At 41.4% G+C, this 17,530-nt stretch overlaps 1 protein-coding gene across 3 annotated transcripts in view; it reads right to left on the bottom strand.

Annotated features, from left to right (window-relative positions):
• Positions 1–17,530, bottom strand: part of LOC108413818 (deleted in malignant brain tumors 1 protein-like) — a 90,599-nt gene that overhangs the window by 29,505 nt on the left and 43,564 nt on the right. For all 3 annotated transcript variants that reach the window (XM_037544558.1, XM_037544559.1, XM_037544560.1), the window contains 4 exons: positions 11,096–11,401; positions 2,055–2,369; positions 1,694–1,981; positions 369–683 (listed from right to left, as the gene is read on the bottom strand). In XM_037544558.1, the coding sequence (XP_037400455.1) occupies positions 369–683; positions 1,694–1,981; positions 2,055–2,369; positions 11,096–11,401 (1,224 nt within the window). The remainder of the gene's footprint in view (positions 1–368; positions 684–1,693; positions 1,982–2,054; positions 2,370–11,095; positions 11,402–17,530) is intronic.

Raw genomic sequence — 17,530 nt, 5'->3', positions numbered from 1 at the left:
TTGCCCCTGTCCAAACTTTTTTGTTATTGACATCATATTCAAAATGGCATATATTTTTCAAAAAACAATAACATTTCTCATTTTCAACATTTGATATGTTGTCTTTATATTATTTTCAATTAAATCTAAGGTTTAAATGGTTTGCATATCATTGCATTTTGTTTTTATTTACATTTTGCACAGCATCCTGACTTTGGAAATAGGTTTGTAATTATGAGTCTTTTATTAAAACAATCAGATTTTAAAATTGCAATCCTTTGGATTATTTTAGATTTTTTTCTTACATTTTTTAACAGGAAATCAGTCATCTGTAACGGAATACATTTTTAAAGTAACCCTCTTAACCCTGTGTCAAAACTGTTTCCTACCTGAACACACAACTCCAGCATCTTCTTGATGTCCACAGTTCTCCTTTCCAAATCCTCTGTGTGAACACTGACTTAAGTAGATCTCAGTTCCTCTACACCCAACATTATCCAGCCATGTTGGTTCACTTCCCTGACCAAAGTGGGCACTGTGAGGTGCGCTGACCACTTTGCCACATCCCATCTGTCTGCACACCACCTCTGCATCATTCATGTCCCAGCCATCATCACACACTGTTCCCCATCGTCCACTGATCTTGATCTCCACTCTACCACAACAGCGACTTGTACTATTTACAAGCCTGATCTCATTAGGGCCTGATTTATTAAAAACAAAAAAACACCAAATCTTGATCTGTCTCTGATTATACATATATAATACATAATTTATCTTATACATACAGCATCCCACGAAAGTGAGTACACCCCTCACATTTCAACAAATATTATATCATATCTTTTCATGGGACAACACTATAGAAATGAAACTTGGCTATAACTTAGTCAGTGTTCAGCTTGTATAGCAGTGCAGTCCTCTGAAAAGAACTCAACACACGGGCCATTAATGTCTAAATAGCTGGCAACACAAGTGATTCCACCTCACAGTGAACATGTTCAAATTGTGCCCAATTGTGTTGTTGTCCTCCCTGGTGTCATGTAACTCGTTAGAGTTATGAGGTTCCAGGTGTTTTGGGTACAATTCGGGTTTTAGGTTGTTGTTTTGGGTACAAATCGCTCATACTGGCTACTGGATATTCAACATGGCACCTCACAGCAAAGAGCTCTCTGAGGATGTGAGAAATAGAAATGTTGAAAACACCCTGAAACTGAGCTATACCACGGTGGCCAAGGTCCACATATCTTTTCAACTTTATGGTCATTCTGACTATTTTGCTTGGTTTTTCTCCACCTGCAGGGTCGCAGCATCAATGTGACAATCTATGTCTGAGGTATAGCTTGCATTCCAAAATGTCAATGCAGCGTTCTTAAATACATAAGAGAATACTATGAATGGTAGAAGCAATCACCAAACAGCAATAACAGTGAGCATAACATTCACAGGAACAACTAGTTGAACAGGAATTCTATATGGAGATACTGATAACCATACACAGGTAACATGAGAACATTACAAGACAGGGTCTAACAGAAAATTTAACAGATGATGACGAAGATCCTTGACACTGACAGAATTGTATAAAAGAACTTCTTATTCGGAACCACCCTTATCCTTTCTTTAGGACAGAAGATGTAAAAATGTTCCAAATTAGCACATCTGTTCTGTTATGAAGAGCAGAGTGTTATAAAATAATAATCTATGCACTTACCCACAGTGATGTTAGCAGAGTTGCTTCTGGATGATTGGATGGACCTGTTTCTCTGGTATGAATAGTCACAGCTGTACTGGCCCTGATTTGAGAAATCCACAGTCAAATTAAAGGTTGAAGATTCAGATGTTGAAGATTGAGTTTTAACTAATGTTCCATTTCTGTACAAATGAAAATCAGCAGAGCAACAGGTTGGGATTGTCTTGACACATCTGAACTGAATAGTGTCCCCAGCAGATACAGCAGAGTGTGATGAGCTCAGGGTGGGCACAGGACTCTGCATGTCATCTGTTAAAGAAATATAATTATTACTGTTGTAAATGCATTTACACAGTAAACTGCTGTAAAAACTTCTACTTACCTGAGCACACAACTCCAGCGTCCTTAACATGTCCACAGTTCTCCTTTCCAAATCCTCTGTGTGAACACTGACTTAAGTATCGCTCAGTTCCTTTACATCCAACATTATCCAACCATGTTGGTTCAACTCCCTGACCAAAGTGGGCACTGTTCAGTGCGCTGACCGCTCTGCCACAACCCATCTGTCTGCACACCACCTCTGCATCATCCATGTCCCAGTTATTATCACATATCGTTCCCCACCGGCCATTGTGCTGGATCTCCACTCTACCACAACAGCGAGTCTTACCATTTACCAGCCTGATCTCATTAGGGCCTGATTCATTGCATAAAAACAAAAAATCTTAATCAGTCTCTGTCTTCTGATAGCATTTTTTAATTTGAGCAGCTGCAGAAGAAAATTAATAATAGTTACAACATCACATTGCTATCTGAAAACGTGGTCACATGAAGGCCAGCATGCAACTGTAATACCATAACAATTGTTTATAGTCAACCTCATTGGCTATTACATAAGCCATGTAATGTCAGAGAACAAATAAATACTTTTAGTGGAAACATTGATGGTAACCCAAGAAGCCTTTGATGTACTGAGCTAGTATAGCTGCAGCTGTATTGTGCCATTTAAATACAAAACACCTGATAGTTGTTTATCTGTACATTGAAATATAACTTAAAATGTACAACCCCATTTCCAAAAAAAGTTGGAACGCTGTGCAGAATGTAAATAAAAACAGAATGCAATGATGATGTAATGCAAGCCAAATTTTGAAACTGAGAAATGTTTATTGTTTTTTTTTTTTTTTTAATATCTGCTAATTTTATATTTGATGCCAACAACACATTCCAAAAAAGTTGGGACGGGGGCATGTTTACCACAGTGTTTGATTACCTCTTCTTCAACAACACTATGTACGTGTTTGGGAACTGAGGAGACACTGCTGTGGGTTTGAAAGTGAAATGCTTTCATTTTCTTGTTTGATGTAGGATGTCAGCTGCTCGACAGTTCGGTGTCTCGTGTGTTGTATTTTTCATTTCATAATGTGACAAATGTCATCAGTGGTGGCAGGTCCGGACTGCAGGCAGGCCAGATTAGCACCTGGACACTTTAACTACGGAGCCATGCTACTGTAATACGTTCAGAATGTAGTTTGACATTGTCTTGCTGAAATAATAAATTTTTCCCTGAAAAAGACGTTTACATACATTGCCAAAACATGTATATATTATTCAGCATTAATGGTGCCTTCACAGATGTGCACGTCACCCATGCTATAAGCACCAATGTCCCCCTATATGGCTTTTGAACTGTGCATTAGATACAAACTGAGTAGTCTTTAGCCTGGAAGACAAGTGCACATGCTTTCCAAAAAAAAAAATTCTGATGTTGATTTGTCAGACCACAGGACACTTTTTCACTTCCCCTCAGTCCATTTTAAATGAGCTCAGGACCAGAGAAGGTGGCAGCATTTCTGGATCCTTCTTATATACAGTTTCTTCTTTGCATTTTAGAGTTTTAACTTGCATTTGTGGACGCAGCGACAAACTATTATTATTGTTATTATTATTATTATTATTATTATTGTTATGATTATAAAATCTCTGTTTTATTTAACAGTTTTCTGCATAGTCAAAACATCTCACACAAGTAATCTACTTCAGCACAGGCATGTTCTGTAGCCATAAGCAAGTTTCCTGTCGTTTCATTAGCATATTTTCGCATACTGGATCTGAACTGCTTTGTCTGATGTATCGGTCTTTGTTTGATGTGTTGGTCTTTGTTTGATGTGTTGGTCTTTGTTAGAACTGTTTGTTTGTTTGTGTTTCTTGTCATGTCTGCCCCACAATCTCTCTGTATTGGCTCAATGACCTTGGACTGTTCTGACCATGACCTTGGATTTGCCCTCAATAAAAGTCGCTTACCTCCCCACATGCGTCCACTACCTCGCTCCGCGTTACAGTTGGCACTTTGACCTGGACTGTCTAGACCCTGAGAATCGATTTGCCCCTAATAAATCTCGCTTCTCTCAGCGTATGCGTCCGCTTCTCCATCGTTACAAAACTGTTTAAATATGTAAGTTGCATAGCTAGCTATTTGGGCAGAATTACTATACATGTAATGCAGGCAGTAAGACTATTTACAAGGCAGGAAACCTCTGGCAGCCTCATACAGTAGCTTAATCATGTCCACTAGCTAGTGAGAGAGCTAATGCTGCATCAGATTAATGTGTGAAAACAAAAAGTGAAGCAGGGTGCTTCATGTATAAACTTTACTGTGCTCTCGCTGCACTTATTTTCTTTTTGAATTAGCTCGGATAAGATTTTTAATTTACTTTTCTACTGTATGGATTTTTATTCATATAATAACTTGTCCATCTGTCCATCCATCCACCTATCCATTGGTCAAGGCTTTTAAACCTCACTCTTATAACTAAAAAATAAGCTTGCCTTGATTTCGATGTAGTTACTCAGTAATGCACCTTATGATGTAACAAGCTGTGGAATTGAAAAATGTTAAGGACTTTTAAAACTTGTTTTTAAATGATCCCAATCACAGATTATCTTTAATACAAATAAAGTAGCCCTGAATTTTTTTTTCAATTACTTTCAAAATAAGACTTTGGAAAGTTTGGTTCAGTCAAACTTTGTGTCCCTTGTGTTTGGTTGCCATATAATCTGATATCGACTGCTAAAAATAACTGATTTAAGAAGTTCATCAACCAAACAGCCTATCTGGGCAGTGCAGCCCTACACAGTCACAGAAAAGAGAGAATACATTCAAAGGGAAGCAAACTTTCTAGGGGACCTATGTCCTTTAATTTCTTTCACTCAAATATTTTATTTGAAGTCAGATTGGCCTCAAAGAAGAACTGAAAAAGTCTGATGCAAAAGTTATGCAGAGCGACTGTAAGTCTGATTGTGAGGGGGGTGTCACGTGACCCGCTGAGAAATGGCTGCATAAGTTTGCTCTCCGTTCCAATTTATCATTAATTTAGATTCTACCTCCGTTTTATTTGTTTCAAATACTGCTTTTTTGAACTTGTTGGAATCCTGACATGTCTGAAAGCCAAGATGTACGAGAATTTCCTTTGTTGTACAAGGAGTACAAAAAAGAAGGCCGTGGAGCAAGAGGAACCACCACCGCCATTACCCTCACAGAGTGACGCTATTATAGCTGAAATTCGCTCAGTTGGCTCACGATTGGGGTCTATTGATGGCCGTTTAGATGGCATTGAAGGTCGCTTGGACAATATAACAACATGTCTTTCTTCAGTAAAGCCAAGTTTGACAGAGTTGTCTGGGAAAGTGGCCGCAAACGAGTCGAGACTAACCGAGGCAGAAAACAGAATTTCCGCTGCGGAGAATTCTTCACTTGCACATGGGAACCAGCTGAGTTTAGCAAAGAAATGTTTACAGCAGCTACAAGCTAAGCTCGATGACTTAGAGAATCGTGGACGGCGGAAAAACCTCAAAATAATAGGTCTCCCAGAAAAAGCAGAGGGCTCAGAAACCCTTGCTACATTTCTTGGCTCAATGCTGCCGAAATGGTTCGATCTTCCATCGGATTCAAGGCTGGAAATTGAGCGAGCGCATAGATCGCTCGCGCCATCTCCGCCCGAGAACGGTCCTCCTCGCAGTGTACTGGTTCACTTTCTTCAATATCCGGATAAGGAGGCCGTTCTACGAGCCACATTGAAGAAACAGGAGGAGATACGTCACAATGGCAGTCGCTTGCGGTTCTTTCAGAATCTTTCAGCAGAGGTTTTGAGAAAAAGGCGAGAGTTCAGCGAGATAAGAAATTTGCGTATTTTGCGAAAAGGCTTTTGATCAAGTCCAGTGGAATTTTCTCTTTGCTGTTCTTAAAAAGTTAAATTTTTTCCTGATTTCATTAGAATGATAAAATTATTATACTCTGATCCACAAGCAACAGTGACCGCTAATGGAGTTTTGTCACAAACTATAAAAATTGCGCGTGGAACTAGACAAGGCAGCCCTCTTTCACTTCTCCTTTTCTCATTAGTAATTGAACCTCTAGCTGAAATGATAAGGTCAAATACAGCAATTTTTGGTATTTGGGTGGGACATGAACATAAAATCTCACTGTATGCTGATGTATTATTATATATTTCCAGGCCAGAGGCTTCTATACCTCCCTTAATGCACTGTATTTCTCAATATAGTGTTCTGTCTGGCTACAAGATCAATCTCTCAAAATCTATGGCTTTACCACTAAATATTTCTGTTACCTCTTCATCACAAACAGATATGCCATTTAACTTAACTATGTGTGGTTTTATATACTTAGGTATTTTTCTTACCCCAGATTTAAATGACCTTTACAATAAAAATTATCTACCCCTGATAAATAAAATTAGGACTGATTTAACCAACTGGTGTTCTCTCCCGATCTCTCTCTCTGGAAGAATTAATACCTTAAGAACGAATGTTTTACCACGTTTACTTTATTTGTTCCAATGTCTCCCCTGTTATTTATCTAGTTGCTTTTATAAAGATATAAATAGTCACTTTTCAAGGTTTATCTGGAATAACAAAAAACCCAGACTTAAGTTAGCCTACTTGATGAAACCCAAGGAGAGAGGAGGTGCTGGGATGCCAAATTTTCAGCTCTATTACAGGTCAGCCCAGATAAAATATATAATTAGTTGGTGTGCTAACAGGACCTCATCACTATGGTTGAATATGGAATCTATGGCTTGTAATCCATTATCATTACAGTCTTTGCCATTCATACAGAAGGTGGAGAAATTACATAGTGTGTCAAGATGCTTTGCTGTGTTCAATACGTTGTTGGCTTGGAAAGATGTAAAGAAGTATTTGGGCATAGCTAAGGGTTTATCTCTGTCTCCAATAGCACATAATCCAGATTTCCCCGCCCAATTGAATAAAATTGGACTATTAAGGTGGAACAAATATGATATAACACAAATTGGTAGTTTATTTTCAAACTGTGTTTTGATGTCCTTTTCAGAGATCTCTCATAAGTACAAACTTCCAAAAACAGATTTTTTCAGGTTTCAAATGCGACACTTTATTAGATCGGTATCGGGGGCGGGATTGCTGCATTTGGAATTGACAGAAATAGAACAACTTTTGACCACAAGGCTTTCTATCACAAAAGGTTTAATCTCAGAGATGTATCATATTGTGTCTGATGTATCGTGTACAGATTTCTCAGGGGGTCTTAAGGGAATCTGGGAGAGAGATTTAGGTGAGGTTATAGATCATGATAATTGGCTTTCCATTTGTAAAACTATGTGTCCTAAGTGCACTTCTGTTAGTGTGCATGAACGTAATTTTAGGTTTATCAACAGAATCTATCTTACACCAATACGTTTGCATAAGATTGACCCAGATAGATCTGATTTATGTTTCAAATGCCAAACTCACAAGGGCACCTGTATTCATTCTGTTTGGGAGTGTGATAAAGTCCAGATCTTTTGGGGGAAAGTGCATACAGCTGTTCAAGATTCTTAATAAACAGTTTACCCTGTGCCCTAAATGATATGTTAAATGCCCAATTGGAAGAAGTATTAGATTATTTTATGAGACAGATATTTATATTGCTGTTTTTTTTGCCAAAAAATGCATTCTGCTTCTTTGGTCTACTCCTGAGGTGCCCTCGTTGAATTTATGGCTCTCCCAGATAGCAGCAATACTCCCCCTTGAGAAACTAACATATGACTTGCATCAGAAAAGTTTTGGCATATATGGTCTCCGGGTTGGGATTATCTTAAGATCCAAACTTAATCTTGGCTTCATCATTTTAACTGTGTAAACTTTCTTTTCTATTTTACATATCTATATATATTTGTGCTGAATTGCTCTTTACTCCTTACTTTATACCATGTACCTGAATGTGTATATCTGTATTCATGTGTACAACTGTTACCTGACAAGTGCAACAATAAAAAAAAAAAAAAAATGAATGATTGTGAGTAGATGGCGTCTGTAACCCAGACTTAATGTATGAATGTAAGAAATGCATTATCCCTACAGGACGCAGAAAAGCTAGTTCATGCATTTATTACTTCAAGGCTAGATTATTGTAGTGCCCTGCTGTCTGGATGTCCCAGCAAAAGCCTTAACAAGCTTCAGCTAGTCCAGAACACTGCAGCCAGAGTCCTCACAAGAACCAGAAAGTTCGACCATATTAGTCCAGTTTTATCAGCCCTGCACTGGTTACCAGTTAAATTTCGCATTGATTATAAAATTCTATTACTGACTTATAGAGCTCTAAACAGACTCGCCCCTCAGTACCTGAGTGAGCTTCTCTCCCACTATGAACCATCGTGCCTACCTAGATCACCAGGTGCTGGCTTACTACTGGTACCTAGAATTAATTAAGTTACATCAGGGGGGAGAGCTTTCTCATACAAAGCCCCCCAGCTCTGGAATAATCTTCCTGTTAATGTTCGGGACTCAGACAGAGCGTCTAGGCTAAAAACTTACTTGTATGGTCAAGCATTTGGTGATTAGTCTTCCCTGTCAGGTCTAGACCTGCTGGAGTCTCTACTGCTCTGTTTTACTGTAATCTGTGGTCAGCCACTCTTTACAGAACTGACTCTGTGTTTTTCTTTCCTTTCTCTGCCGAGCTGATCAGCTGCCCATTCTGTGTGTCTGATGCTTTTGCCTCTTCTGCCTTGATTGGTGCCGTTGCTCACCAGCCTTCTGGACCGGTTTGACCACCACTGAGCTTCTTGCTGTACAGCGCTGTGCAGTCCTCATCCTCAGATCTTTTCTTTTCCCACTTTACTATAATACTTCATACTAATAATGTTTGCTATCCGGTGTCGACCGTAGCAGGATGGGTTCCCCTTCTGAGTCTTGGTTCCTCTCAAGGTTTCTTCCTCTTTTAGGGAGTTTTTCCTTGCCACCGTCGCCACTGGCTTGCTCATGGGGGCTCGGACACGGATTTTTTTTTTCTTTTCTTTTCTCTTCTCTCTGTAATACTGATTGTTTTGTAAAGCTGCTTTGTTGTTTTACAACACCTGTTGTAAAAAGCGCTATATAAATAAATTGTGCTTCCTTGCTTACTGAATGTGATTTTTCTACACCATCAACATCAAGCACACACCACACCATCAACAGATATACAAGGCATAAAAAATCCTTGACTGAAGGACGGATGGATGGATGGATGGACAAGGTATTATATTAATTGACTTTAGAAAAGTAAATTAAAACCTTATTACAGCTAATTCAGAAGAAAACTGTAGGCGCAGTCTTCAAGAGCATTGTAGTTTATACTTTCAAAATCAGACTTTGGAAATATTCAGTCACACTGTACACATCCCTGGAGTTTCCTTGCTGTATAATCTGAAATCGACTGCTAAAAAAAACAGTAGTGAACTGATTTAAGAAGTTTGGCCAGTTAGAAAAGACAAACATTAAATATAAAGCAAATTTTACAGGGAGAAAAGTTACTACCATGCCATGTCCTTTAATTTTTATCACTCACACACTTTATTTGAAATCAGACTTTCTTCGAAGAAGAACTGAAAATGTCTGATGCAAATGTTTTGCAAAGTGATTGTAAGAATGATTTTGAGAAGATGGTGAATGTGGTGAAGGTTTTTATAGTGCAGGGAACATTTTCTGTTTTCGTACATTTTCCCACCCCATCAATATCAAGTACACACCACAATATCACTCTGACACTTTTTGTATTTGTGATATTAGTTAAATGAAATTATTAGTATTTAGCAATTTTATGAACTTTTTCTTACCATTCTGTGTATATAAAACCATCATTAATTTCAATCCAATTAGGAAAAAGGGTAATTTTTAACCCAGGAAGTACAGAAGACTTAAAAGAGCACACTGTCTGAACAGTTCAGTTTTACGACCCCATTTCCAAAAAAGTTGGGAGGCCAAATGTTTCAGTGCTGACAAGTTTGGACTGCAGACAGGCCAGTTTAATACGGAACAATGCTATTTTACATGTAGAAGGAAGTTTGCCATTGTCTTGCTGAAATAATCAAGGCCTTTCTTGAAAAAGACGTCATCTGGATGGCAGCATATGTTGCCAAAACATGTATATATCGTTCAGGTCACCCATGCCATATGCACTAATGCACCCCTGTACCATCATGAAAACTGTCTTTGAACTGTGCACTGATAAGCTAAGTGGTCTTTAGCCTGGAGGACAGTGTCCATGATTTCCAAAAAAATGTTTTAATTTTATTAAAATAAAAAGGGGTTATTAAAATAAATTAATTCAAGTAAGAAGAAAAGTACTATAATTCTTCTCCACAAAGAAGCGTTAGAGTAAAAACTTTACTCAAGCACAGTAATGAGAGAAATGTTCATTACTTTCCACCCCTGATTATTACTCATTATTTTTGCAAATATTTTGTGAGAGTTCTCAGAAAGACTGGCTCATAAAGTCTTCAGTCATTTTCAATGTGTAGCAGCTGAATGAACGAGGTTGACGAAAGAAGCCATTTTTAAACACATTTAAATAAGCATGCATAAAACGTTTTGGTCATGATAATACAGTCCTATATGGAAAGAACTGTAAAGAAAATGTGTTATTAAAAATATTTTCTGTTATTATCTTACTGCACTATGGGCCTAAAAACATGCTTAAATTGAATTGATTTTTAAATTTGTAATTAAAATATATTCCTCTACAGTTTGCTAAAAGGCACTGACTCTCCACAAGAAGATGTTTTCCTAAATGCTTACAAAGATTCTTACAATGGGATGATCAAGAAAGTGCTCATTTTAATTTACAGGATTAGGAACATTTACGCCAACCTACAAGACCCAGTGAGCAAGATTTGACTGAGAATCAATGTTTAAAGTCCTGAAATGCCATTCCAACACACTTCTCTAGGGTTTTAACACAGAGTAGCTCAGTTTATGCACAAATAGGTCTGAAAACTTTGGGGTCCTCCTGATTTCAGCATCATACCCTTAGAATGTTTACTGATCACTTTATGTTAATTGATTAGAGGTGTCAGTGCAGCAGCAATATCAATATTACCAGGTATGAAATGAAAATGTTTTTTTCCTTACCTGAGCAGATAACACCAGCATCTTGACCATGATGGCAGTTGTGTTTGTAAAATCCACCATGAGAGCAATTAAAGAGAGAGCTTTCATTTCCAGAACAAGCCACATTATCCAGAAGAATCTGGCCACTTCCCTGACCAAAGTGGGCACTGTGAAGGGCGCTGACCGCTCTGCCGCATCCCATCTCTCTGCACACCACCTCCGCATCATTCATATCCCAGTCATTACCACACACTGTTCCCCACTGACCGTTATAATAGACCCCCACTCTACCAGAACAGGGGTCACTTCCATTAACGAGACTTAAGCCTGTCACAAATAAAGAACAATGAACACATTGATCAAACATAGCTGTTATAAGGGATTAAAACAGGTTTATGTCGGTGTGTAACAGAATAATAAATAACTTTATTTTAAGTAGACGTATTTTAGTAGAATTCGCCAAAATTTGTTCTAAAAAGGAAATACAACAGAATATATGGTTCTATGAGTAAACAGCGACACTCGCTGGTTGGAGGGAGTATTGCGTATCTTTTAAAGCAGCCCCCTACCGTATCTGGCTCAGTTCGGTTCTGCCACTGAGGGGATGTGGTAAGTTCAGACGTCTTCTCCTCTCTGTTTAAGTACTATGAGTTTTTCTGTTGTACTTTCAGGAAAAGAATTGGTGCGTTGAAGTAACACAGTATGTACATTTTAGTTTCTGTCAGTGTTGCTTTGTTGCATCGTAGGAGAAAGTCGCTAAGCACGACTTGTAACCGGTTTTCAGTCACAGCCAGTTATGCTAGCTCTGTACACCATGTGGTCTGAATGCTATAGCGAACTGAAGTGATTTCTTTGGAGCCTTGTAGCTGTAAGATTGGAGAAGTACGATACTGACTAGCTGCTGAATTCCCTCTGACTATACTCAAACAGCCCCTCCCATCGACCCACCACCGATGGGAGGGGCAGTAGTAGGGGTGTGGATCGGGCAGTGTCTGAAGGCGTGGGCCTTGGCGTTCAGATCCTCGGTTGCTGAAACTGGCTTTTGGAACTTGGAACGTTACCTCACTGGCGGGGAAGGAGCCTGAGTTGGTGCGCGAGGTTGAGAGATACCGGCTAGATATAGTCGGGCTCACCTCAACACACAGCTTGGGCTCTGGGTCCAATCTCCTTGAGAGGGGCTGGACTTTTTTCTTTTCTGGAGTTGCCCATGGTGAGAGGCGGCGGGCAGGTGTGGGCTTTCTCATAGCCCCTCGACTCCCCTGTGGACGAGAGGGTAGCTTCCCTACGCCTTCGGGTTGGGGAACGGGTCCTGACTGTTGTCTGTGCTTATGCACCGAACAGCAGTTCAGAATACCCAGCCTTCATAGAGTCCTTGGGAGGGGTGCTTGAAAGTGCTCCTCCTGGAGACTCGATTGTCCTACTGGGGGACTTCAACGCTCACGTGGGCAACGACAGTAAGACCTGGAGGGGTGTGAGGTGGGAGGAATGGCCTCTCTGATCTGAACCCGAGTGGTGTTCAGTTTTTGGACTTCTGTGCAAACCACAGTTTGTCCATAACGAACACCATGTTTGAACACAAGGAAGTGCACATGGCACCAGGACACCCTAGGCCGCAGTTCAATGATTGACTTTGTAGTCGTGTCAGCGGACTTGCGGCCATGTGTATTGGACACTCGGGTAAAGAGAGGAGCTGAGCTGTCAACTGATCACCACCTGGTGGTGAGTTGGATCAGGTGGTGGGGGAAGATGCCAGTCAGACCAGGCAAACCCAAACGTATAGTGAGGGTTTGCTGGGAACGTCTGGCAGAAGAACCTGTCAGATTGATCTTCAACTCACACCTCCGTCAGAACTTTGACCAGATATCGGGGGAGGTGGGGGACATTGACTCAGAATGGGCCATGTTCCGCTCCTCCATTGTTGAAGCGGCTGACTGTAGCTGTGGTCGCAAGGTAGTTGGTGCCTGTCGGGGCGGTAATCCTCGAACCCGGTGGTGGACACCCCAGGTGAGAGATGCCGTCAAGCTGAAGAAGGAGTCCTACCGGACATGGTTGGCCTGTAGGACACCAGAGGCAGCTGGCAGGTATCGACAGGCCAAGCGATCTGCGGCTTCAGTCGTTGCCAAGGCAAAAACGGTGAGGCCTTGGAAAGTGACTTTAAGTCGGCTCCGAAAAGATTCTGGCAAACCGTCAGGCGACTCAGAAGGGGAAAGCAGTGTGCCACTAGCACTGTATATAGTGGAGATGGTGTGCTGCTGACTTCGACTGAAGACGTCATTGGGCGGTGGAAGGAATACTTTGAGGACCTTCTCAATCCCACCAACACGTTCTCCAGTGAGGAGGCAGAGTCTGGGGACACGGGAATAGGCTTGTCCATTACTGAGGCCGAAGTCGCTAAGGTAGTTAAAAAGCTCCTTGGCGGCAGGGCTGCAGGGGTGGATGAGATCCGTCCCGAGTTCCTCAAGGCTCTGGATGTTGTGGGGCTGTCTTGGCTGACACGCCTTTTCAACATTGTGTGGACATCGGGGGTGGTGCCACCGGATTGGCAGACTGGGGTGGTGGTGCCTCTTTTTAAAAAAGGGGACCGGAGGGTGTGTTCCAACTACAGGGGAATCACACTCCTCAGCCTCCCTGGTAAGGTCTATGCAGGGGTACTGGAGAAGAGAGTCCAGCTTGTAGTCGAACCTCGGATTCAGGAGGAGCAGTGCGGGTTCCGTCCTGGTCGTGGAACACTGGACCAACTCTTTACCCTCTCCAGGATTCTGGAGGGTTCATGGGAGTTTGCCCAACCAGTCCACATGTGCTTTGTGGATTTGGAGAAGGCATTCGACTGTGTTCCCCCGGGGTATTCTGTGGGAGGTGCTTCGGGAGTACGGGGTACATGGCTCTTTGCTATGAGCCATTCAGGCCCTGTACAAACAAAGCAGGAGTTTGGTTCGCATGGCCGGCAGTAAGTCAGACTTTTTCCCAGTGAGAGTTGGACTCCGTCAGGGCTGCCCTTTGTCACCGATTCTATTCATAATTTTTATGGATAGAATTTCTAGACGCAGTCAGGGGATGGAGGGTGTCCGGTTTGGTGACCTCAGGGTCACATCGCTGCTGTTTGCAGATAATGTGGTCCTATTGGGGACATCAGGCCGTGAACTTCAGCTTTCACTGGATCGGTTTGCAGCCGAGTGTGAAGCGGCTGGGATGAGGATCAGTACCTCCAAATCCGAGGCCATGGTTCTCACGCGGGAAAGGGTGGAGAGCCCTCTCTGGGTCGGGGATGAGCTCTTGCCTCAAGTGGAGGAGTTTAAGTATCTCGGGGTCTTGTTCACGAGTGATGGTACAAGGGAGCGGGAGATTGACAGGCGGATTGGTGCTGGGTCAGCAGTGATGCGGGCTCTTTACCAGTCTGTTGTGGTAAAGAAAGAGCTGAGCCATAAGGCAAGGCTCTCGATTTACTGGTCGATCTACGTTCCCACCCTCACCTATGGTCATGAGCTTTGGGTAATGACCGAAAGAACAAGATCGCGAATACAAGCGGCTGAAATGAGTTTCCTCCGCATGGTGGCTGGACTCTCCCTTAGAGATAAGGTGAGAAGTTCGGTCATCCGGGAGGGACTCGGAGTAGAGCCGCTGCTTCTTCACGTCGAGAGGAGCCAGTTGAGGTGGTTCGGGCATCTTGTTAGGATGCCTCCTGGACGCCTCCCTTGGGAGGTGTCACAGGCAAGCCCACCGGGGAGGAGACCCCGGGGAAGACCCAGGACACACTGGCGTGACTATATCGCCCAGCTGGCCTGGGAGCGCCTCGGAATCCCTCCCAGGGAGCTAGTGGAAGTGGCTGGGGAAAGGGAGGTCTGGGCTTCATTGCTCAGGATGCTGCCCCCGCGACCCGAACCCCGGAGAAGCGGAAGATGATGGATGGATGGATGGATGGATATACTCAAACAGGCTTCAGCAGATGAACTCCAGTAAAAGCTCAGAACCAACTTGTTGTGAAGTGTGATTTACTGAAGGACCTGCAACCAGGGGGTTACAAGGGGTTCGTGTCCCGAAGGTTACAAGGGGGCCACGAATTAGGAAGTTACAGGTGTATAAAAAAGAAGTCTTGTTTTCTGCAGATACACTACCGTTCAAAAGTTTGGGGTCACATTGAAATGTCCTTATTTTTGAAGGAAAAGCACTGTACTTTTCCATGAAGATAACTTTAAACTAGTCCTAACTTTAAACAAATACACTTTATACATTGCTAATGTGGTAAATGACTATTCTAGCTGCAAATGTCTGGTTTTTGGTGCAATATCTACATAGGTGTATAGAGGCCCATTTCCAGCAACTATCACTCCAGTGTTCTAATGGTACAATGTGTTTGCTCATTGGCTCAGAAGGCTAATTGATGATTAGAAAACCCTTGTGCAATCATGTTCACACATCTGAAAACAGTCTAGCTCATTACAGAAGCTACAAAACTGACCTTCCTTTGAGCAGATTGAGTTTCTGGAGCATCACATTTGTGGGGTCAATTAAACGCTCAAAATGGCCAGAAAAAGAGAACTTTCATCTGAAACTCGACAGTCTATTCTTGTTCTTAGAAATGAAGGCTATTCCATGCGAGAAATTGCTAAGAAATTGAAGATTTCCTACAACGGTGTGTACTACTCCCTTCAGAAGACAGCACAAACAGGCTCTAACCAGAGTAGAAAAAGAAGTGGGAGGCCGCGTTGCACAACTAAGCAAGAAGATAAGCACATTAGAGTCTCTAGTCTGAGAAACAGACGCCTCACAGGTCCCCAACTGGCTTCTTCATTAAATAGTACCCGCAAAACACCAGTGTCAACATCTACAGTGAAGAGGCGGCTGCGGGATTTTGGGCTTCAGGGCAGAGTGGCAAAGAAAAAGCCATATCTGAGACTGGCCAATAAAAGAAAAAGATTAAGATGGGCAAAAGAACACAGACATTGGACAGAGGAAGACTGGAAAAAAGTGTTGTGGACGGATGAATCCAAGTTTGAGGTGTTTGGATCACAAAGAAGAACGTTTGTGAGACGCAGAACAAATGAAAAGATGCTGGAAGAATGCCTGACGCCATCTGTTAAGCATGGTGGAGGTAATGTGATGGTCTGGGGTTGCTTTGGTGCTGGTAAGGTGGGAGATTTGTACAAGGTCAAAGGGATTCTGAATAAGGAAGGCTATCACTCCATTTTGCAACGCCATGCCATACCCAGTGGACAGCGCTTGATTGGAGCCAATTTCATCCTACAACAGGACAATGACCCTAAACACACCTCCAAATTGTGCAAGAACTATTTACAGCAGAAGCAGGCAGCTGGTATTCTATCGGTAATGGAGTGGCCAGCGCAGTCACCAGATCTGAACCCCATTGAGCTGTTGTGGGAGCAGCTTGACCGTATGGTACGCCAGAAGTGCCCATCCAACCAATCCAACTTGTGGGAGCTGCTTCTAGAAGCGTGGGGTGCAATTTCTCCAGCTTACCTCAACAAATTAACAGCTAGAATGCCAAAGGTGTGCAATGCTGTAATTGCTGCAAATGGAGGATTCTTTGACGAAAGCAAAGTTTGATGTAAAAACAATGTTATTTCAAATACAAATCATTATTTCTAACCTTGTCAATGTCTTGACTCTATTTTCTATTCATTTCACAACGTATGGTGGTGAATAAGTGTGACTTTTCATGGAAAACACAAAATTGTTTGGGTGACCCCAAACTTTTGAACGGTAGTGTATGAAACACGCTTTGTTTCAGGCTGAGAAGTACAATAAGCACCTGGACTTATCTTGCATCAAAGCCTCTCATTTCTTTCATTGTTGTTATTATTGGCAAGACAGAGATGCAGGAATCAGAGCGCTTTAAGCAAACGCTCTTTTACTGAATATTATTATTATTATTATTATTATTATTATTATTAATAGTAGTAGTAGTATTCTTCATTATTTTTGTAAGGCTGGTTCAATAAGTCTTTAGTCATTAACCCTGTATTAGTAATGTTCATAGTAATAAAAAAGAACATGCGTCTGTCATGTAATACAGTCGTAAATGTGCTACCAGTTCAGCTTTACCTGGGCTTTTTTGATTGCATTTCTCCTGAAAAGTGACATGACAAGCAGAGCTCAAAATAAACAATTTTTTATTGTTTATATTGACTATATTTTGTTACAGCAGTTGGGCGGGTGAGGTTGAGAGAAGTGGCCACTTTTAAGCACTTTTGAGTAAGACTGCAAAAAAGATTTTTGGTCATCATAACATAGTTCCATATTTTGAACTGTGCTGTTCAAAAGTCTTTGCTGTTATCTATTTCAAATTCTTAAACTGAGTTGATTCATAAACTTGAACTACTCATATAAGGTTTTATTTGGATAATCTAGCTCCTCATATTATTGTGTGTGTCATTGTAATTTTCATGTCCATTTTTTATTTTTCAAACCGTAAAAAATATCTTAAAAGTAAAATGTAAA

Source organism: Pygocentrus nattereri, chromosome 14, assembly GCF_015220715.1.
Source record: "Pygocentrus nattereri isolate fPygNat1 chromosome 14, fPygNat1.pri, whole genome shotgun sequence".
Lineage (NCBI taxonomy): Eukaryota > Metazoa > Chordata > Actinopteri > Characiformes > Serrasalmidae > Pygocentrus > Pygocentrus nattereri.
The sequence above is the reverse complement of the archived record's forward strand: the minus strand, read 5'-3'. Positions and strand labels throughout refer to the sequence as shown.